The sequence below is a fragment of the Pecten maximus genome, chromosome 8 (genome assembly GCF_902652985.1).
Source record: "Pecten maximus chromosome 8, xPecMax1.1, whole genome shotgun sequence".
NCBI lineage: Eukaryota > Metazoa > Mollusca > Bivalvia > Pectinida > Pectinidae > Pecten > Pecten maximus.
The window spans coordinates 10,052,035-10,076,832 of record NC_047022.1 but is presented as its reverse complement, the minus strand read 5'-3'; the positions used below and the strand labels follow the sequence as shown (position 1 = coordinate 10,076,832).

General features: G+C 36.1%; 1 protein-coding gene across 6 annotated transcripts in view; it reads right to left on the bottom strand.

The window, feature by feature from the left end:
* The window catches only part of LOC117332448, an 84,183-nt gene that overhangs the window by 48,348 nt on the left and 11,037 nt on the right, over positions 1–24,798 (bottom strand). For 4 of the 6 annotated variants that reach the window (XM_033891351.1, XM_033891354.1, XM_033891353.1 and 1 more), the window contains exons 2-11: positions 15,993–16,152; positions 8,178–8,302; positions 5,949–6,192; positions 5,202–5,363; positions 4,565–4,681; positions 2,639–2,695; positions 2,286–2,338; positions 1,786–1,852; positions 933–1,018; positions 496–582 (exon numbers count right to left, since the gene is read on the bottom strand). In XM_033891351.1, the coding sequence (XP_033747242.1) occupies positions 496–582; positions 933–1,018; positions 1,786–1,852; positions 2,286–2,338; positions 2,639–2,695; positions 4,565–4,681; positions 5,202–5,363; positions 5,949–6,192; positions 8,178–8,302; positions 15,993–16,152 (1,158 nt within the window). Of the gene's footprint in view, positions 1–495; positions 583–932; positions 1,019–1,785; positions 1,853–2,285; positions 2,339–2,638; positions 2,696–4,564; positions 4,682–5,201; positions 5,364–5,948; positions 6,193–8,075; positions 8,086–8,177; positions 8,303–12,044; positions 12,140–15,992; positions 16,153–24,798 lie in introns of those variants that run through there. The other 2 variants (XM_033891355.1, XM_033891356.1) reach the window with 2 other exon arrangements.

The following is a 24,798-nucleotide window of genomic DNA, read 5'->3' as shown; positions in this document are numbered from 1 at the left end:
AGCATTGATGTCATTTTTTTTTTGTTTCATCGGGGTATGAAACAAATTTTGTTTGCAAACTGTATGAATCCGTGAAGCGGATTCTTACAGAAGTTTGCAAACAAAATTTGTTTCATACTCTGATGAAACTAAAAAATAATTGACATCAACGCTTATAATTAATTTTTGAAAATGATTTTCTAATTTAAAACATGTTTTATGTACAATTTTATTGGTTTTAAATGGGATTCTTTTTCTCAAATCAATACGCATCGTCAATTGTCGTATTGTGACGTCACATTTTTCGCACCATTCTCGGAATTTCTTTCAGAGAAGAATGAAACGAATTATTTGACCAATCACATTTGAGTATTTACCATGAAAACAAAGAAAAATTAATTATAACATTATATGATAATGATAATATGTAAATGGATTCTGGTATATACACATATGTATAACAACCAATGAAGGGTTTAGACAGGGACAGTATCTAGTTTTACGATCTACACAAACCTGGAGAATCTCTCCTTGTCTTCACGAGACTTTTTAATCTCTGGGAAGATTTTCTCATAATATTCTCTCATCTTTGCATCTTTGGCCCTTCAGGAAAAACAGAAAGTGTTTTTAGAAAAGTTTGTTTCATAATGTGCATAATTAGCCCTTCAGGAAAAACAAAAAAGTGTTTTTTTAGAAAAGTTGGTCTCATAATGAGCATAATAAGCCAACAGAATCAAGGCGGAGTCTTTTTTATCATATAAAATACACCTCTTTAAATTAAAATTATTTAAAGCATATTTCATGGTGCATCTGTCCGTTCTTTCTATGTCCAAACAAAATGTGCCATTGAGGCAGTAACCGTACCAACCAGCAATGTTTTTTGCCGATAACAATTTATTACAGTAAGAATAAATTTTCCATGAAACATTTAAAGGGTAAGTAAAAGTACTTACTTGCGCTTTGCATTGTTTTCCACCCTTTCCATCTTTTTTAGCCATACCTGCATCAGCTGATCGTACCTGTCCGTCAGGTAACGCTCCTACAGGTAAAATCACAGAAAATATTAATTACAGGTAAAATTTCTACAGGTAAATAAATGGGGAAAAATAACAAGTATGGTTTAAATTTCAACAGGAAAACAAACAAGACTCCTACATGTAAAATGAGATACAGGATTACAATTACAGGTACAATTTCTACAGGTAAGATACAGGAATACAATTACAGGTACAATTTCTACAGGTAAGATACAGGAATACAATTACAGGTACAATTTCTACAGGTAAGATACAGGAATACAATTACAGGTACAATTTCTACAGGTAAGATACAGAAATACGATTACAGGTACAATTTCTACAGGTAAGATAAATGATTACAATTACAGGTACAATTTCTACAGATAAGATACAGGAATACAATTACAGGTACAATTTCTACAGGTAAGATACAGAAATACAATTACAGGTACAATTTCTACAGGTAAGATACAGGAATACAATTATAGGTACAATTTCTACAGATAAAATACAGGATTACAATTATAGGTACAATTTCTTCCAGTATCAACAAAGGAGACAACTTCAGATTAACAGAGAAACAGGATTATTCATTAAATCTGCAACAGTCATATCTGTATTACTCACATGGAAAAACTTTGCAGCTCAATATTAAATTTGTTCTCCGATATAAGCAGAGTTAAAATTTGTCATTAATTGAAATATTTCTTAATAAGTTGTACAATCCATTAGGGATTTCAAACATTGTGTACATGTGTATACATACATATATACTTTCACAACATACCCTGATTCTGCGAGCTTGGTGTCGCTTCTTGAAGTGAAGTATAAGTCGACCCTTGAAGAGAGCATGTCTAAAAAAGTAAACAAACAACCAATTAACCCAAGGTCTCCACGGGAACCCAAAGATCTCTACAAGAAAATTTCTTACAAACAACATAAAACTAGAAATAAACAGTAGGCAATATAAGAGTATACCATATTAACCCTGCCAATATGCCAACACATAACCTTAGACGCAAGTTAAGGTGTGGGCTAACTGCAGGACAAAGACACTTTTTTAGCATTTCCACCGAACTACAATGGACTTGGGTGGGCTAAATGCTAGACATGGTCTTATTGTAGTGGAAAATGTGGTATAACTTTGAAGCCATGCTTAAGCAGTTTCTACTCTTCTTTTCATTTGTTTTAAAAGCATGAAAGATAAATTTATAACAACTTGTGACAGAATTTTGTTTTTTGTTTTTGAGATATTCCCTGATGTGATTTTGTACATTGTCTACTTACTTCCTTCTATTCTCATGATACACTAAAGTGTCTGATGGCTGATTATACAGGGGCTGTAACAAAAAATTTTAATTTGTAAAATTAATTTTCTCAACAAAAAATGTTTTGAAGGCAAAAATTACCTATACATAAATATTTCAGCATCATTGTGTATTTTTTTTTTATTTTGAATTTATTTGCTGTCTTTTTTATTATATAAATATATCACATAACACATAATGTCCAACATTTTAAATTAATCATTTACATCCAAATCTTATGTTGAATTTAAAGGGAAATTGGGATGAGTCAAAAAATGAAAGTAAACCTATTTTTCGCAGGCTTATCACTCACAACTACCACTAGATACTCACCAGTTCAACCTTCGGTCCAAGTTTGCCAAATAAAGAATGAGCCTCCTCTGCCTTTTTCTAGGAAACAAAAAAAAATCAAATTTTAATGATTGTTTCTACCCCTGTTTGTTTCATGAATTTTTTATCTTTTTAATTGGAAAAGACAACCATATTTTTCCTCTTTTAAACTGTATTTTTCCATATTTTTTTTATTATTTATTTTTTTTTTTTTAATTGTACACTTGAAATTCACCAAAGTGATTCCTCAGTTTAAACAGCTTTTTCACTTTTCTATACAATATACACACAGCATAACAAAATACAGTACTCATAATACCAAGGAAATTTACCAGAATCTTCAGACTAATTTCCAAAGGTAGTTTAATAAGAAGACCGTCTCACATTTCATGCAGTTTGCAGACGAAATTCTATCATGTTTATTTTGACAGTGAGGAGTGGACCATTACAAACAGTTCAGAAGAGGAAAATCTCCAGCTGGAGAGATTTTCAAAGAACCTGCTACGTTCATATGTATTGTGGTTCCTCTTCTACTCTTCAGGATGATACTTAGAAGTAGGCCTCTTACAAAGAAGTAAACAAATAAATAAAAAAGAAAAGGATCAAAGCAATTCCTGAATCCTGAATCCAGATTTCCAAATTGCATATTCTATTACGAAGGCTAGTAGTCTAGCGATAGGACTAGGGCTCAAAGTGGATATTTTTACCAGGTGGCCTATTTGGCTACCAAGTCATACAATCTAGACGCCAACTGGAAAAGTTCGTCGCCCGGCCAAGTTGTCTTACATTTTTTTTTTAAAAGTCTTCTAATAAAAGTCTTTTAATTTTTTTGTTCAGTATAACATTCTCTCTGTAACTTTTTCAATTGTGAATTCATTTTAGCATTGACTATACAACCTTTTGACAGATTAACCAAATCGCAATTTACACAATTTTTGTAGTGGCCATACAGGCATCTTATAGGTCAATAACTGGTCGCCAATGGTGAATTTAAGGCACCATGGTCACTAAAATAGGCGCCACTTTGAGCACTGGCACAGGGCTGCGTGCCTGAAGGGTTACTAGTTCGAGTCCCTGTACGGGTTGTATTGTATTCTTGAACAAGATACTTTACTCCGTTGGGTTCCAGTCGACTCAGTTGTAAATGAGTAACTGGTGGGGCAGTGCTAGAAATATCCTGTATAAGCTGTTAGCGCCGAAATGGCAGCTCCGGCTGCATGCTCCCCAGTGAGTTTAAAAAGATATTAGCTGGTTGCTAAAGGCCCAATTATCACCGATAACTATTCGTGAACTGCTTTGAGACACCTATGTTGCTGTGATATTACTGTATATAAAACTCCAAATTATTATCTTATCATTATTATTCTATTTTTTTCTAACGCTGGTTGCTGGATACATTGGATTCAGAGGTTCTTTTTCATTTTCATAACCTTTTGTTTTAAGTTAAAACTGCCCTTTACAGTAAACAATACCTGTTACGCCAAAATAAAAATAAAGCTGGTTTGGCGTAACCCGTCTGACCCAGAAAAAATGCCCAAACTCAAAAAAATTTATTGTGAAAAATAAAACATTGTTCTTTTAACGATTTGACCATTCCGGATATTTATGTCCAGAAGTTGCTGTGCAGGCTTGAAACTACGTCTCTCAAACACAAATAAGGTCGGTGTGTGTTTCTTTTGTTTAAGAACACAAACTAAATAACGATTTCCATATTCTGGGTTTGTTTTGGTATCAAAGGTTGAAAATTTGTTTTCAGAACTGAATAAAAAAATTATCAGCCCTACCTTCCTACCCATATGTAAGACCCCCTGGTCAGGTTACAGCCCTACCTACCTACTTATATGTAAGACCCCCTGGTCGGGTTACAGCAAACCAAGATATTTTTAAGGGTGGCCTTATCATTATAAGGATATAGAATCCATCAATTACCCTGTTTTCTGCGTAGATTATTTGTGCAATGCTCTGGTGCTTTGTTTCAGAAGAGGATATTTCTGGTGCCTCTGATTTCTCCCGTGGAGGTTTGGAAGTTTCCTCCTCAATTTGATGCTGGAAAAATAAAATGTGATGCGATAAGAATATAATAAGAAAGGAAGAGAGGGAAAAAAACAGCGGTTTAACTTGTGGTTGATAGGTGTTTTTTTTCTATATATTCTATATTCATTCATTTCATAGGTCAGCTTGTGCCCATATTTTTCAGCTGTTCCCAATCATTTCACAATACGCTGTTTTGATTTGGTTTTTTTTCTGTATTTTCTTGTTATCACGGTTAACTTGTTGCCAGTAAAAAAAAAATTGTTTTCGTTTTGTTTTTGTTTTGGGTTTTTTTTCTTCTTTATTTCATGTTTTCATTTAGTTCACAATTGATTGTTGGCTATTTGACTTATGGTCAGTACATTTTGTTTGTTTGGTTTTTTTTGTTTTTTTTCATGCTTTAATTCATTTCAAAATTAACTGTTGGCCATTTGACTTGTGATCAGTACATTTTGTTTGTTTGCTTGTTGTTTCTTTTTTCATGATTTTAATTATTTCACAATTAGCTGTTGGCCATTTCACTTGTGGTCAGTACCTGTTTTTTCTGAAGTTTATGAATTTGCTGTTCCACTTTGGAGATTTCCCGGTCTACTCGACTGATCGCCTGCAACAGTTCATCCTTGGATGATCGACTATTACTCTCGTCGGCTGGCAGTGTCGGAGATATAGCTTCTACTTGGGGATTGTATGTTGGCTCCTAAAAAACATGAATTTCATTACACACATTCAAAATTGTATATTCATATTTTTTGTGAAGAAAATTTGTGAATAGGAAAAGGAATTTTTGGGAGTAAAAGGTATATATTTGGAATTTGGCTTCAATATAAAATAATTTCAATTGGCTAATTATTTTTTCCCAAAAAACAGCACTTGTTTAAGACTTTTCTACGTTACTAAGTAGAAAATTATATTTTGTTCATATCTGACAAAACAACAAGCTAGATCAACTGAATATCTGACAGTATTTCTAAGAATAAAGCAACAGGTAAAATATCACTGCATAAAAATAGCTATTCTGAGGCTTTATGGTTTTAAAGAAGAAGAAACAAGGAAAGCTACATTTTTCAAATTTACTTATCAGTTTGATATCTATTGGACATGCTACTAACTCTACTGATTTTTAATCCTTGTTTGACACAAAACCAAATATATTGATTTGTTTTAAAGTCTAAAAAAGGACAACTTCTCACTTCTTTTAGCATTTTGTAAACCCTCTTTTAGCATTTTGTAAACCCTTCTAACATTTACAGTAGATATAAGCCACGCTCTTGTCTCCACAAACCTTTTTAACATCTATATGAAGTGGCTGCTGCAACTCAGGTCGGTCAATAGCCAGGCGTGGACGCTTGGGCATCTGTGGCCCAGGGTGTGTATGCTGGGCCTGGCTGGGGCTCGGCCCAGGCTCTCCCACTGGGACTTGGACCTGAACCTGGGCTTGAGCTTGAGCTTGGGCTTGTGCTTGGGCTTGGGCCTGCAGGTTACCCATATTTTCCTGTCCATATGGTAAGACGTCTGCAGCTCCTCGTCTATTAATATTAAACTTGTGTATTATTTTCATCAAATCCCAAGGTAAGTTGATACACTATCACAGATATATATTCAAGATGTCATATTTAAAATCAAAATATCAAAAAAAAATAACATTAAAAGCTTATTCAAAAGTACATTGCCTTTAGCAAGGTAGGTTGATACACCTTCTTTGCTATAAATTTATATTTTCCCATCAAAAATTAAAATATTAAAAAAATTAAAAAAAAACAAAACAGCAGAAAAAAGCTAATACAATGGTACATTGCCTTTAACATTTACAGCATGTTCATTTTTTGTGAAAGTTCACAAAAAGATCCAAACATAGAAACATTTTTATTAAATTTATTGTACATGTACATGCAAATTGTATACCTTTTCTTGATTCAAGAATTGTATTATAAATAGATAAGACAAGAAAAAAATCATCAGAAAAAAATATATAAATTCCAAGAAATTCTTTTTTAAAATTCATCTTGAAATTGGTGGTTGAACTTCTAATAGAAGACAGATAAAAATATATATTCAGAAATATAAGAAATTGTACAATGATACATAACAATTACCTAAACCAGCCTACCTGTTTCAGGAAAACGACACAAGTATTGCACCTAATACTAGAGGGTATCTTGGCATAATCAAACACTTGACCTAGATAAATATCGTCCAACTTTATGTCCCACATATCAACCTACTGTTTATAAACGCTGCCCTATGATTTTAACAGATTACCTGTATCTTTCGATTCTGCACTGATTCGAGGTCAATTTTCATCTCATATTAAAAAGCAGTGTTCGGAATTTGTTAGAAGAAAATCAAACAAGATGTAATTGATTACCGCCTGACATAAATTACTAATTTTTTATCATAGAATTGGTTGAACAAGATCAAAAATAATGATATTGGAAATTCAGGGATTTCATTTTGTATATTTAAGCTTCATCACAGTAGTTCCGAAGTCAATTTTTAGTGTAGTTCAAAGGTCACAATGTAGGTCAGAGTGACCTAATTTTGGTACATGACACACTTGCCTCATTTAGGTGAAACCATGCCCCAAGTATGAAGTGCCAGTGGTAAGTGTAGGAGATAGGTAGGTAAAAGGTCACAATGTAGGTCAGAGTGACCTTATTTTGGTATGCAAAACACCACCTCATTTTGGTGAACCTATGCCACAAGTATGAAGTGCCAGTGTGGAAATGTGTAGGAGACAGAGCCTGGACTAGATAATGTGTGGAAGGTAGGAAGGACAGATGGACACAACACAAAACCTACTGATATCTTTCTAGTCTCTTATGTTTTCAGCAGTGTGACATCAAAACCTACCTATATCTTTCTAGTCTCTCATGTTTTCAGCAGTGTGACATCAAAACCTACCTATATCTCTAGTCTCTCATGTTTTCAGCAGTGTGACATCAAAACCTACCTATATCTTTCTAGTCTCTCATGTTTTCAGCAGTGTGACATCAAAACCTACCTATATCTTTCTAGTCTCTCATGTTTTCAGCAGTGTGACATCAAAACCTACCTATATCTTTATAGTCTCTCATGTTTTCAGCAGTGTGACATCAAAACCTACCTATATCTTTCTAGTCTCTCATGTTTTCAGCAGTGTGACATCAAAACCTACCTATATCTTTCTAGTCTCTCATGTTTTCAGCAGTGTGACATCAAAACCTACCTATATCTTTCTAGTCTCTCATGTTTTCAGCAGTGTGACATCAAAACCTACCTATATCTTTCTAGTCTCTCATGTTTTCAGCAGTGTGACATCAAAACCTACCTATATCTTTCTAGTCTCTCATGTTTTCAGCAGTGTGACATCAAAACCTACCTATATCTTTCTAGTCTCTCATGTTTTCAGCAGTGTGACATCAAAACCTACCTATATCTTTCTAGTCTCTCATGTTTTCAGCAGTGTGACATCAAAACCTACCTATATCTTTATAGTCTCTCATGTTTTCAGCAGTGTGACATCAAAACCTACCTATATCTCTCTAGTCGTTCTATGTTGGCAGCAGCATGACTCCCATGGTAGTCTGGTAGTAGGGATGGGCGTCGCCTAATATGTAAATAATCTTCTCGGTAACGGTCCTGTGACTGTTGATCGCCCTGTAACACAAATTAAGAAATTGTGAATTGTGTCCTCTGAGTGATCATCCAACTCTACCAGCAGAGATAAAGAAGTCTGGTGTTTCAGAGGAGTGAGAGTGACCATATTAACACTACATAGTAACTCTACTACTAAGTGAGAAAGAAGAGAGAGAAATACATTCCTACTGAGTGCCTGACAAGAATATCAAACCCGTGTCTGACTCTACCTCCTCAGCCAAAGAAGCATGCTTGATCAGCTGAGTGACAGATAGCCACACCAAGCTACTCCTTCGACAATGACCACCTGTTCCTTCTACACTAGCCACGCCCACCTGCTCCTTCTACACTATAGCCACACCCACCTGTTCCTTCTGCACAAGCCACACCCCCCTGTTCCTTCTAAACTAGCCACACCAACCTGCTCCTTCTACACTATAGCCACACCCACCTGTTCCTTCTACACTATAGCCACACCCACCTGTTCCTTCTAAACTAGCCACACCCACCTGTTCCTTCTAAACTAGCCACACCCACCTGTTCCTTCTACACTATAGCCACACCCACCTGTTCCTTCTACACTATAGCCACAATCACCTGTTCCTTCTACACTATAGCCACAATCACCTGTTCCTTCTACACTATAGCCACAATCACCTGTTCCTTCTACACTGACCACACCCACCTGTTCCTTCTAAACTAGCCACACCCACCTGTTCCTTCTACACTATAGCCACAATCACCTGTTCCTTCTACACTGACCACACCCACCTGCTCCTTCTACACTGACCACACCCAGCCACACACACCTGCTACTTCTACACTAGCCACACCCAGCCACACACACCTGCTACTTCTACACTAGCCACACACACCTGCTACTTCTACACTAGCCACACACACCTGCTCCTTCTACACTGACCACACCCACCTGCTCCTCCTACACTGACCACACCCACCTGTTCCTTCTACACTAGCCACACCCACCTGTTCCTTCTACACTGACCACACCCACCTGTTCCTTCTACACTAGCCATGCCCACCTGTTCCTTCTACACTGACCACACCCACCTGCTCCTTCTACACTAGCCACACCCACCTGTTCCTTCTACACAAGCCACACCCACCTGCTACTTCTACACAAGCCACACCCAGCCACACCCACCTGTTCCTTCTACACTAGCCACACCCACCTGTTCCTTCTACACTGACCACACCCACCTGTTCCTTCTACACTAGCCATGCCCACCTGTTCCTTCTACACTGACCACACCCACCTGCTCCTTCTACACTAGCCACACCCACCTGTTCCTTCTACACAAGCCACACACACCTGCTACTTCTACACAAGCCACACCCAGCCACACCCACCTGCTCCTTCTACACTGACCACACCCACCTGCTCCTCCTACACTAGCCACACCCACCTGTTCCTCCTACACTAGCCACACCCACCTGTTCCTTCTACACTAGCCACACCCACCTGTTCCTTCTACACTAGCCACACCCACCTGCTCCTCCTACACTAGCCACACCCACCTGTTCCTTCTACACTATAGCCACAATCACCTGTTCCTTCTACACTATAGCCACAATCACCTGTTCCTTCTACACTATAGCCACAATCACCTGTTCCTTCTACACTGACCACACCCACCTGTTCCTTCTAAACTAGCCACACCCACCTGTTCCTTCTACACTATAGCCACAATCACCTGTTCCTTCTACACTGACCACACCCACCTGCTCCTTCTACACTGACCACACCCAGCCACACACACCTGCTACTTCTACACTAGCCACACCCAGCCACACACACCTGCTACTTCTACACTAGCCACACACACCTGCTACTTCTACACTAGCCACACACACCTGCTCCTTCTACACTGACCACACCCACCTGCTCCTCCTACACTGACCACACCCACCTGTTCCTTCTACACTAGCCACACCCACCTGTTCCTTCTACACTGACCACACCCACCTGTTCCTTCTACACTAGCCATGCCCACCTGTTCCTTCTACACTGACCACACCCACCTGCTCCTTCTACACTAGCCACACCCACCTGTTCCTTCTACACAAGCCACACCCACCTGCTACTTCTACACAAGCCACACCCAGCCACACCCACCTGTTCCTTCTACACTAGCCACACCCACCTGTTCCTTCTACACTGACCACACCCACCTGTTCCTTCTACACTAGCCATGCCCACCTGTTCCTTCTACACTGACCACACCCACCTGCTCCTTCTACACTAGCCACACCCACCTGTTCCTTCTACACAAGCCACACACACCTGCTACTTCTACACAAGCCACACCCAGCCACACCCACCTGCTCCTTCTACACTGACCACACCCACCTGCTCCTCCTACACTGACCACACCCACCTGCTCCTCCTACACTAGCCACACCCACCTGTTCCTTCTACACTAGCCACACCCACCTGCTCCTTCTACACTGACCACACCCACCTGCTCCTCCTACACTGACCACACCCACCTGCTCCTCCTACACTAGCCACACCCACCTGTTCCTTCTACACTAGCCACACCCACCTGCTCCTCCTACACTAGCCACACCCACCTGCTCCTCCTACACTAGCCACACCCACCTGTTCCTTCTACACTATAGCCACAATCACCTGTTCCTTCTACACTGACCACACCCACCTGCTCCTTCTACACTGACCACACCCAGCCACACACACCTGCTACTTCTACACTAGCCACACCCAGCCACACCCACCTGCTCCTCCTACACTAGCCACACCCACCTGCTCCTCCTACACTAGCCACACCCAGCCACACACACCTGCTACTTCTACACTAGCCACACCCAGCCACACACACCTGCTACTTCTACACAAGCCACACCCACCTGTTCCTTCTACACAAGCCACACACACCTGTTCCTTCTACACAAGCCACACCCACCTGTTCCTTCTACACTAGCCCCACACCTGCTCCTTCTACACAAACCTGCTCCCTGTTGCTTTATCATAAGTTTTGTTACTGTGAATGTTTGACCTTTCCTTCAAACTAACCTTGCCTTAAATATTTGAGAACTTTATTTAAAGGGTCATTCCTTCGTTCGGACATCAGAAAGATGCACAATTTCTATTGATGAAAATCTACGTCCAAAACAAATACTGTATGTCTTTGTTGTAATTAGTGATACTTTGGGTCAAATTAAGAATTTTCAGGAATTAATACTCAAAGAACTTTGGTTTATCTTAAAGAGTAAAACTGCTGTATTAACGTAAAGATTATAACTTTTACTACCTCGAAAAATACCAATTAATCTGGTGGGAGTATGTTATATAAAACAATTGAACTAAATGAATGGGAATATTCATATATTTAAGCTTGATTATTACAAAAATAAGTAAATAAATTTAGGGTTTAAAATTAAGCCTAAACTTCGGCAAGAACTGAATACATATATGAATCCTGGTTTTTGGACAAAATATCAAAATAAAAACTAGATCATTTTTTAAGATAGATCTCTGAATTTATCTTTTGAATGAAAACTATTGATAAACATATTGATAAACATATTGATAACAGCAAAGTACATGTTTACTTGTTGGAGTTAACACAAAGTTTTGAAAAAAATCAATACTTTTATGAAACAGACTATAGTATATACTACACACTGTTTACATGAACGAGTTCTAATACTCGGTGTGACAAAAACATAAATCATATTCTCATCTGCTTAATCCTCCCATGCGGGACTGCAGGACCAGTACCTGATCAGATAGACTCCCTAAAAAGGTCCAAAGTGTCTTGGCTGGGTATTGTAAATCTCTTGGATCCAATTTCTTTCCTCAGTGTGTATAGGCAGGCTTATTCTAAGTCACTCACATAACATGACCTTGACCTCAGCCAGGCCGAACAGTCATATCTATTTTGGAATCTTGTAAGGGGAAATGGGAAAGAATGTCTAGCAGTGAGATTGAGGTCATCGATGACTTGTTCTCAGTGCAGTAAACCCTATTATGATACAGGCCACTGCCTTCATAATCTCACCTTGTCATTTTGTAAACAAGTCCAAGGCACTTTGACTTATGATAACATAATATACATCCCTTTAAGTCCATATAAGTGTTTTTAATTTTTTTTTGGGGGGGGGGGGGGGGGGGGGGAGGCATCCTAATTATCAGTAACAATGAAATAAATTAAGAAATCAATTCAGACTAAATTTTTTGTCAAAATGTTGATATTTCTCAGGGTTAGAATATTTGTATTAATTCATATTTTATGTTGAAGTTATCAATAAATATGTATATTATTGATTTATTTCTTCCTTTTTATCCCTTCTTTTTGTAATTAAACCAATATGAGAACAAATTAATCTACTTTCAATTGAAAATCAATATAAACTTAATTTCTTGTTGATTGTCCTGATAGGAAAAATACGTGATCTAGAGTTGTCCGACAACTAGTTCACTGATTGGGTTGAAATTCAGAGTAAGTTTTTTAAAAGTAGGTCAGATTATTTTGAATCAGCCTGCAGTCTACAAGACTAAACTTGTTCCTACCTAGGAAAATCTGCAGTGACAAATAATATTGATAATTCAAATACCAATAAGAGAAAAAAAAATGTATCAGTCCTATAATGAAAGACTAATCTTTTCTCTACTTTTCCTCTCTTTCCCCTCTTCGTGTCAATCATTTGATAAGATGGGGAACCTTATAAACATATAAAATCTAAGAAAAAAATTTAAAAGATCTTTCTGAAATGCATCAATAACAAATTTCAACTGCCTAAATCTAAGATGGCTGCCTGTCGCCCATTTTGTTTTTCACATCTGACTCAACATTGAATGGACACGCCGTTAACTAAGGAACAAGGGAAACCTGCATGTCAAGTTAGAGAAATATCACTCCAGTACTTCTCAAGAAACAGTGATTTATGATATATAGTTTATATAACCCAGATATAACACCTCTGTATCATATATAGTTTATATAACCCAGAGATAACACCTCTGTATAATAGTTTATATAACCCAGATATAACACCTCTGTATGATATACAGTTTATATAACCAGATATAACACCTCTGTATGATATATAGTTTATATAACCCAGATATAACACCTCTGTATGATATATAGTTTATATAACCCAGATATAACACCTCTGTATAATATATAGTTTATATAACCCAGATATAACACCTCTGTATGATATATAGTTTATATAACCCAGATATAACACCTCTGTATAATATATATTTTATATAACCCAGATATAACACCTCTGTATCATATATAGTTTATATAACCCAGATATAACACCTCTGTATGATATATAGTTTATATAACCCAGATATAACACCTCTGTATGATATATAGTTTATATAACCCAGATATAACACCTCTGTATCATATATAGTTTATATAACCCAGATATAACACCTCTGTATGATATATAGTTTATATAACCCAGATATAACACCTCTGTATGATATATAGTTTATATAACCCAGATATAACACCTCTGTATCATATATAGTTTATATAACCCAGATATAACACCTCTGTATGATATATAGTTTATATAACCCAGATATAACACCTCTGTATGATATATAGTTTATATAACCCAGATATAACACCTCTGTATAATATATAGTTTATATAACCCAGAGATAACACCTCTGTATGATATATTGTTTATATAACCCAGATATAACACCTCTGTATGATAGTTTATATAACCCAGATATAACACCTCTGTATGATATACAGTTTATATAACCCAGATATAACACCTCTGTATGATATATAGTTTATATAACTCAGATATAACACCTCTGTATGATATATAGTTTATATAACCCAGATATAACACCTCTGTATAATATATAGTTTATATAACCCAGATATAACACCTCTGTATGATATACAGTTTATATAACCCAGATATAACACCTCTGTATCATATACAGTTTATATAACCCAGATATAACACCTCTGTATGATATATAGTTTATATAACCCAGATATAACACCTCTGTATGATATATAGTTTATATAACCCAGATATAACACCTCTGTATGATATATAGTTTATATAACTCAGATATAACACCTCTGTATGATACATAGTTTATATAACCCAGATATAACACCTCTGTATGATATATAGTTTATATAACACAGATATAACACCTCTGTATGATATATAGTTTATATAACCCAGATATAACACCTCTGTATACGTATAATAATAGTTTCTATATACAGTTAATATAACATCAAGCCTCTTGAAAGCTAACAATACTTTCTCTTGTTTTTTTATTCTACGAAATCATTTAAGATCTTGAGAAGTCATTCAAAAGTTATTAAAACTTACTGACTAATCCCTTTGCCATTTTAGGTCAATGAAATATGTTTAAACTAATATTCAGGAAAAGGAGGAAAAGGCACCTATGAATATCACTCGCATATAATTCTCCATCTAAGTTTTTGTTTAGCACAAGCTTTCTTTTAAACTTCCTGAAACAAAATGAGAAAAGAAAGACGGATAATTTTTTCTTACCTTTTGCATTAAGTATTTACTTCAATGGCAAAAATAAAGCTGTCTTTTAAAACCAGTATCTATTCTCATGTTTTCTTTGGGTTTTTTCACTCAATCACAATGTACCTCCATCTTTCTCTCCAAAATAAGAAAGCTAACAAGACAAACCTAAGAATGAGGTCAGTGTCTTCAGTGTAATGCACAACAGAGAAGGCAAACAAAGGCTACAGGGAGAACTTTGAACTCTCAAAAGTAGGCCAAGTTTCTACTTTTCTGAAACAGACTATAGATAAGCTTTGTACACTTCCCTGACCTATCCAGAAACCCCATATACTAAACACTGCACAGCAATAACCGACCTCAAATCTAAATTGATATTTGTATTAATAATCTTTTCCATGACAATTTTCAGAAGAAATTTATTTAAAATAATGTCTCCCCAAACATTTTCCCATTACACAACAAAGTTCAAAAAACCTTGCATATCAATCAAGATGTGTATACATTCATCATTTTTTATTATTATTTTTCAGTCAAAAGAAAAAACTAAACGATTTTTTTTATGTCCATCCTGCCATAGTTTACCCTATATAATATACCAAAGTGTCTTTTCTTTCTTGTCTAATAACCAATCCTTCTGTCGAATATGATTTTATTTAGCCATTTTCAGTTTTGTAAAAGATACTCCACACATATAAAAAGCATAAAACATTTACAAGAAAACAATTTTGCATGCGATCCATGGGGCTTAATCAACAGTCATCTGACAACAAAATCACTTTGTCAGCTTCATTTCCTGAACATCTCTATTGATATTCAGTTCAATAGTACTAGTCAGACTCAAACTAGAGAAGCTTAAAATGTGTTTTTCAAGATGGTGACCATGGTGGCCATCTTTGATTTGAACCGACCTGAAGAAAATTAACACTTGGTCAGCTTCAGTTCTGGGTCTGCATTCAAGGCAACTTTGAGCTAAATCCCACCAGAGGAATTTGAGAAGTTTGAGATATGGAAAGTTTATAGACAGCAAATGACACACAACATGCAGACAACTCCCAATGACAGATGAAATGTGATGGCTATAGGTCATCCTGAACCTCTTGGTCAGCTGACCTAAAACTACGAATTCCTCACTGCATTTTTTTTTAACGTTATAGAATGAACTTACCTGTTGGTAATGAGGGTAGAACCCTGGGGCGACGCTGAACCTGGGATGGGACTGAGGATCCTGACCGTAGGGGTAGCCGGGACGCTGTACCTGGGGAGGACTCTGGGGACGTCCCCGCTTGTACGGGGAACTGACATCATGCTGCGCTCCAGGAGGCCCCCTGTGTCAACAGAAAGAAACTATAAATAATACAAAGAACATCTGGTACGCGTTACCTATAATCACAAGATAAGCAGTGCAAGGTACTTCAAATTCAGAAATCCTTGACCTCTGAAGAAAGTTTGGAAAAGTTTCCATGGGAAAGTGTCATGGTCAACATCATGATCTATTTTGGAAAAATTTCCATGGGAAAGTGTCATGGTCAACATCATGATATATTTTGGAAAAATTCTTATACATGTATTGTGTTTCATTAATTGATATGAAATTAACATGTCTCCTCAAACCCAAACCCCAGTTGATGAATCATATTCACTAGTAACCCCAAAACAATTTGAATTTCCTCCCGCCAGTTTGAATTTTTCAATGCAAATGAACGTTTTAAATGTCGCATATACTGCTGCAGCTTTTAGGTATCGAAAACACTCTCATGAAGGTGTACATGTCTATTCAATGCCCTCGTCACAATCTCATAATACCTGAACATTATAAGAACAAAAGGGGTCATATTCAAATCCTGTTATATGCCAAGGGGGTGTGGACTTTATCAAACTGAAACAGACATGGGTGGGCTTATGATAACGAGTTTTTGCTAATTATGATATTAATATGGTAGTCTGTCATCCAATACTTCTGCCTTTTTCATTCAAACAAATCTCAACTGGATACATAAGGGATTCCAATATATTGACGTCCATCAAAAATCAATAAAAGAAAAAAAAACAATATTCACACCACATGAATAATACATAATGTCTGAGCAAACAATATATATGGCAATCGAGGAATATATCAAAATCACTCGGGAGACAAATACAACATTTTTTTTATTTGGACAACACCTACCACAGGAAAAGAGATCTGTGTTGTATTGATAAAACATGTATTGTTCATGTTATCATGCAGAATTAGTGCTATATATATATACTAGCCAACTACTTAATGTGGTTTAATTTATTGTAAATGTTAACATTCTTGCCCCAGTGACATTAACTGATTAAAAAAATATATATACACCAGATCAGTCTAAATATGGAACATACACAAAAGCGACCAAGGGATACTTAGATATATAATTTGAGAAAGATCTTTCATGAAAAACTTTCTGAGAAATAGCAATAACAAGAATTGTTTAAGGATGGACAGAAGCGTGCCGGATGCCGGATACAGGGCGCCAGACAAAAAATAATTTGATTAGCCAATCATCTGATGATGATGGGCTAAAAAAAAAACAATACATCACAATTTTAAAATCAACACATGCTATGATATTTTAAAAACAACATCAAACCCTCCTATCACATACAAGTACCTGAACCTCCTCCAAAAATTAGAGTATGTTTGTGCATCCCAATATCTAGACATGTGCTGCTGGGAGCCATTCACTGACCCATGACCTTGACCTGCAATGACCCCAGTCATGGAACACCCAGCGCCATGACTGGCTGTCGAAAGCATGGACGGACTTCGAGAATTAGAAGATGAAGGCACAAAAATATTAGGTGGAGTCTTTGTGTTTGCAACAGGCTTGTGAACATCTAGTCGTGGTCCGATGACTACAACCCCGTTTCCAGGGTTTACCAACCCTTGGTTACTGTTGCTAGGGGTGGGATACATGCCCATGACAACTTGTGGAAGAGCACGTTGTGCAGAACGGTAACAATGACTGTTCGTACTCATTGTGTGAATTGGTGCATTTGAAGATGAAATCACTGGTGCAAGAGTTGCACTTGTGCCCTTTGCACTCGCTTGATCACTGAACGCTCGAAACATTATCACTAACGTCTTTTAGCCGATACTTGATATCATCGTCTTTTAGCTGATACTTAATGTCACCTTAACGATCAACACAACTTGAGCTCTTTAGACTACAAATCCTTTCGTTGTACAACATTCAGAATCCATAAAGACTTGTATGCCAATTTTACTTTGAATTATAAAACTACATTTCATTCCTTCACCAAGAATTCAGCTTGACTTTTAAAATCATATGTACACTGTTTTAAAACATTTACAAAAACAACTTTTAAATGTTTGTTAAAATCATAAAGAGAGTAAAAGTTGAATAACTTAATATCTGTATAAATTAATTAACCATAATTGTTTCCTTAACCATGCATGGCTTGCTCTTAAATAACTTTAATCTATACCTAATGAAAAACAACAACAATTTTTTAAACAATTTACAAAAATACAATATTCTCAGAAAAATGTCCAAAAATATCCAAAATATGTTGTCATTTATAATTTCTAAGCTAAATAATCTTTTCTATCAAAGGCATGAAAAGTTTTAAAGAAAATATATTTAAAATACAAATAATCTCTTCAGAAATATAAATAGCTTCTATCAAATATGACACTTTCTTCTGATATATTGATCATGACACAAAAGTAATAAAATTTTACTAAAAAAATAGATAGTCTCTGAAAACTATATTTCTTATTTCAATGTAAATATAGCACCATATTGGAATTCATTTTATCAAAACTATAATAATTTCAGGAAAGACACATCACCATGATTCTTATTAAGGACCTTAACAACTAATGAAGTTCCTTGTAATGACAGGTACAGGATACTCTGTATATTTATGACATCATTAAGACTGCAGCAAAATTTATACAATTTACAGATAAAGCTTCTTGTCTAACATCTATAATGGAGCAAAATTCATTGAATTTACATTAAATTTTCCGAGATACATCATTGATAATGTAGCAAATTGTGATAAGTAAAAAAAATCAACCAATCGATAGCCAATACCAGATCAAATCAAAATCAAACCCTCACATTAGCCAATCAGAAGCTTCTTCCAGACGACAGCTATCCAATCAGAACAGTTAGTTTTATAATTACCAGGAATCGTTAATCCTCCACATCCATGAAATTGTGCACATTGAGATTTCTGAAATCTTGGAGAACAAAATACAATATCCCTGGTGTCTGATTAAATATACACACTTGATGACTTGTATCAACCTTATTCGGAGATACAAATTAATCCAATACTATTTCCAATAAAAATAAATGAAATCATTTTTTTTAACATCCTTCCCTTGAAAAAAAACTTAAATCTTTTATTATACTAACGGTCTTAACCAATAATTTTTCTTTTTGAAATACTGGGTCTTTTTTTAAATATGGAAGAATACTGTCTGAAATATACACAAATAATTTTCAAAAAGTACCAAATATTTCCCTCACAGCTAAAAGACATACAAGGGTCTACTTGGGTCTTTTTTGAAACATGGAAGAATACTGTCTGAAATATACACAAATAATTTTCAAAAGGTACCAAATATTTCCCTCACAGCTAAAAGACAAACAAGTATATCTATACTAAGATGCCATATTGATCTATGTCCTATGCCCTTTCGTGCTAATCCAATACTTCTGTAACAGCACCTGTGATAGCCATATAATGACAAACCTATTTCTTTCTTATTATTATATATATGTCACAGATATAGTTTCTATCGAACCTGACCCGGTTTCCATGGCAACCTATATTACATCTCAAAGCCACCTATATTCCATCTCAAAGCCACATGAATGATCATTTATCATTTTTTGTTTTATTTTCAATCTTTCTATATATGCACTTGTACATTTATGTAAAATTCAAATCAAATTTGAAGAAAATCGAAAAATTCTAAAAGTAAGTTTGACAAAACGAGAAAACAAGACTATTTTTTTTTATAAATTATAAATTATAAATTATCTTTCTTTTTTTTTGTCGAAGTCCAACAATATTTACTTAAAACCAAATATACATAAATAAATAACCTACCATTAAATGAAAACACCAATACTTATACAGTTGAGATCATAACCACAAAACATTTTCTCATTCCAAGCTTAGAAGGAATCTAAACTGACCTCTGACCCCAGGTCATCAAAAATTTCATATAAGAAATTTATATTTGCATATCTTTATATACATTTCCAGTAAATTCACATCCTCCTAGCCTGGAATACACGGAACATCTGTATAAAATGTATAACCATCCTTAAATCTATATACAGCTAACAAAAAAATACCTCGCTGTCTTATATCTTCAGTTACATTTTAACATCACAGCGGTAGTTTTGGTTAACTGCTAACCATGCAAACATGTCAACCTTCATCTAATCCATAGAATTCAGGTATCTTATATAGACGTAAAAAAATTCCCAGGCATATCACGTCCAGAATGCACCGTTTCACCTTCGATTTCCAACAAATACTGCTATTCAAATGGTATTTAGATGGTTAATCCAAATATTCAACTTCCAATCAAAGGAAAATATATATCAACTCCAATTCTTCAGGTGTTTATGGGTACCCAACATGACAATATTTCACTGAATCCACACAAGGATTTAAGATCCATTCATCTATTTGTCAATAACTTCACTGCAGAGATTACCAGTGAAGAACCTGTCCCTAACAATACCCACTGTCAACCACAGCATCAGAATCATTTTTCTGTATACATGATACGGTGGAGACAGTGCTTCGCCTCAGAATGCCATGTGACAAGACCAGGCTGCCTGCAACAATATATAGTAGCCAGTACATGTATTAACCCCGATGATCAGTGTCCAATTAGCGCCCCTTTAGCAGTCTCATGTGTAACTGTCAAACCAACAGCTGATGATCATGACAGCACAATGATAATATAACCTGTTCATACCAGTTCTAAAGTATACTGGATCCATATACATACTCCCACTTTTAATCTCGGATTGTAAAATGGAGAAGAAAGATGGCCAGAAAACTTTAAAAATATATCTAATCCATTCTAATTAAAAAATTCAAGAGCATTCAAATTCCTACTCCACTACAATATTTGTGTGTTATATATATATAGTAGATGATTTTTCAGTAAATCTTGTACAAGTCAACGGAAATCCAAATTCCACAATGATTTGACTACAAAGCTAACAGGGTTAATACATGCATTCCCTTTTGCTCTAGATCTTTAAATTTACTCCTCTGAAATTTGTCATGTTCCGTCATGACCATCTTGTTGATAAAACAAAAAGATTATTTTCAGACTTAAGCTTATAGGTGCTTAAAACGGCTTCTTCTGAGGGCTTTTCAGGGCATTCAAGGGGCCCCATTCACCAATTGAAATTATTTCATATTTAAGCCAAATTCAAAGAAATTTGCAGTTACTCATGAAAAAATCTTTCCCAATTCACCAGTTTTCTTCCCAAAATGAGACAAAATGGCCCCATTCCAAACCAGTGAGAAAATAATGTAAAACAAATCTTTGGGTTTGGTTTGGTTTATTTTGTTTAATGTCCTATTAACAGCTAAGGTCATTTAAGGACGGCCTCCCGTGCTTGCGACATGTATGCGTGTGGCGAGTGCGTATGTGTGTTTTGGGAGGCTGCGGTATGTTCGTGTTAAGTCTCCTTGTGATATGCCGGAACTTTTGCTGATTTATAGTGCTACCACACTGAAGCATACTGCCGAAGACACCCAGCAGCACACACCACCCGGTCACATTATACTGACAACGGGCGAACCAGTCGTCCCACTCCAAATACGTTGAGCGCTAAGCAGGAGTAGCAACTACCATTTTTAAAGACTCAAGCTTGAGCTCTAGATCTGGTTTGTCTCGACTAGGGAACAGAACCCAAAGCCTTCCTCACAGCGGCGAACGCTCAACTAAAGGCCAAAAGTGAGGCATTGTCAAGGGAGACATTAGGAAGAAGAAAGTTGTTCAGAGAGAAGAGAAAAGATTAGATACCAAATTTAGTCGCCTCCTACGATCATGCAATGGGGGCAGCAGGTACAGCACGCCGTAGTTTGGGTCAACGGACATGGGTAGAAGTATATATGCCCTCACATTTCTATTTTCATAAAACCAAAAGTCAGTTGTTATCCTGCATGATTAAGCTATACAATATTAATGTACTAATATAGAAACAGATGCCAACACGTCTCTCTACCTTGATAATGAATTCTAAATAAAATGTGGTAAAGTGTCGCTGAAGTCCAAACTGTGATTCAGAAAGATATCATGTAGCTTATAGGCAGCTGATCATGAAGGGATTGGCTGTTTCTTTAAGGTCAAATATGCTGTTCAGTTTTAAGGTAAAGTACATACAAATTTGAGCAAGTAATTTCACAGTAATTCAGAAGATTCACATGCTTATATTGAGGTAAACATTCGTAGTGTGACAGCACTGCCATCTTGTGGATAAAGCATCAGGTTATTGAGAGACTTTGATGTGCATGATCTTCAAAAGAATCTGCTTAGCAATTGGTCAGACTTTTTCCTGTTCACCAATCAAATAGCTAGCTGTGTGTCTTTTATATTACAATGATATAATGTAAAACTCACTTGTGTCGAAAACGATTGAATCGAATATATCGGATGAGTTGTTTCGTTCCGTCCCGATTTGTTCCCTTCTTTATCTTAGTAAATTAAACACGAATGATTTGAACGTCGTTGAATCGAATACTGAGGTTGTGTCAAATATATTTTGTGGACCCACGTGCACCCTTCTAAACTATACCAAAACTTTCATTTTTGTGTCGAACATCAAAGCGTCATGCATGCTTTCTCAGTTACGGTCTGATTGACCGAGTGTGACTGATCACCCATAACGGTGTTTCCAGAGCCTATTGTTAGTTTCTGGCTGTCAGTCGAACATCATCCCGTTGTTTATATAGGTGCACAGGTGAAGTAACATGTTAAGTTGTGGCAATACATGATCATGCGGCTGACAAACACTGACCACGACCTTCACTTTTTATACAAAATCAGTCGATCAAATTTTCCTGACTCGTTTATATAATTACTGTTTCATACATATTGTGTGATTTTAAAACAATATGGATGTTTTTTAAGAAAAATAATGTGAGTACAATATAAACATATATTCTTATACTAGAAAATGTATCATTTTCATAGAATATTATACTGCAATGTATGGAATAGGAATGACTCTGTGTGTGAATTGCATGTCTGTATGGCCAAGATAATTTTACCCATGCATTTTGTATTGATCTGTTACCATGCACAGTATTGTTAATTAAAAAATTAATTTCTTTGTTATTGTTTAATGCTTAATTCCGACCATATTATCAAGCACCTATTCGGCATACAGATAATGATACTCGGGTATTTTGTCTCCGTATAGAAACGGACACGGATAAGTCGAACCATCGGATAAGTTGAATACTTTGCCTGGTCCCGCCGACTTTGACTTATCCGAGTTTCACTATATATGCATTGAACGGTGTATGAGAGTATGAGTATGAAAAAAGAAGTCGGTTGTTATCCTGCACGATTAAGCTATACTAATATAGAAAGAGATGCCAACACGTCTCTCTACCTTGATAATGAATTCTAACTAGAATGTGGTTAAGTATCACTGAAAACTGTGATTCAGAAAGATATCATGAGGGCAGCTGAAGGGATTGGCTGTTTTTCTTTAAGGTCAAGAAATATCAGTTCGTCAGTTTTAAGGTCATTAACACACAAATTTGAGCAAGTACCAGGTAAATTCACAGTCATGTAGAAAATTCACATGCTTATATTCAGGAAGAACAAAACTGTGTTCAAAATACAGACAACTCATCCAAGATGCAACAGTATTCAGTGGATATTGTGTAAAAATTGGCACTTTTCAGTTTACAGCATACATTAAGTTATGAATGTCATATTGTCAGTGCATTGTTGAAGCACTCATCAGCTTCCACCAAACTTTCACCTAGTTACTTTAGTAATACATTATCTACAGGTATCCTCTCAAATTCCTTTCAGAGACCCCACAGTTAGGGATGTCACAGTATATATACCGTATTTGACCTAATAAGGGCGCCTGCCCTAATAAGGGCGCCCCTACCTTTTTTCAAGGAAATAAATCTTTGATTGAGTGTCAAAATGGTGTTCAAAAGTAATAATTCATGTGAAATATTTTGCTACTTTATGTGTTCAATTTTCTTCAGCAAATTAAGTAACTGGAACACATGTTTTCGCCACATTTTGTGTATTCCTACAGGCTACAGATGACATGTCAGTGCAAAGAGCACCCAAAACTAAACACACATGTAAATAATAACTTACCATCTTTATTTGAAGATAAAGTAAAGACTTCATTCTTGTTGATAAATAACTTTTGTTCAGAACAGAAAGCTAGTAAAAGACATTGTAAATTAATTATTAGGTCAAAAAAACGATGTCTAATATGATCTGGGAAATCACCTGTTTCTATAAATAGAACACAAAAGAGTTCCATTTGAACATAAATGGTGGAACACACGTTCTCTGGTCTAAAGATCAGCTGGCATGGTTTACAAGTTTACAGGAGTATTCAAGTGATGTTTAAGCTTAATATATGATAATGAATAGATATCTTCATCTGGAATATTTTTATGACTGAATATTTAACCGTTTCCACAACCTTGGGTATTCTGCTATAAGGTATAGTCTGTTTCATAAAACTTCAGAATAACTAATCTTAATAAGGGCGCCCCCACTGTCAATTACCCGCGCCCTGCGCCCTTATTAGGTCAAATACGGTATATAGCTCAGGGGAGTCTTCAACTCAAAGAGATAAAAACAATCCACAAAGAGTCTGAGGCAAAAGCCCAGTCACAGTCTAAGGTTTGGTTTGTTTGGTTTGTTTTTGTTTAACAGCCAG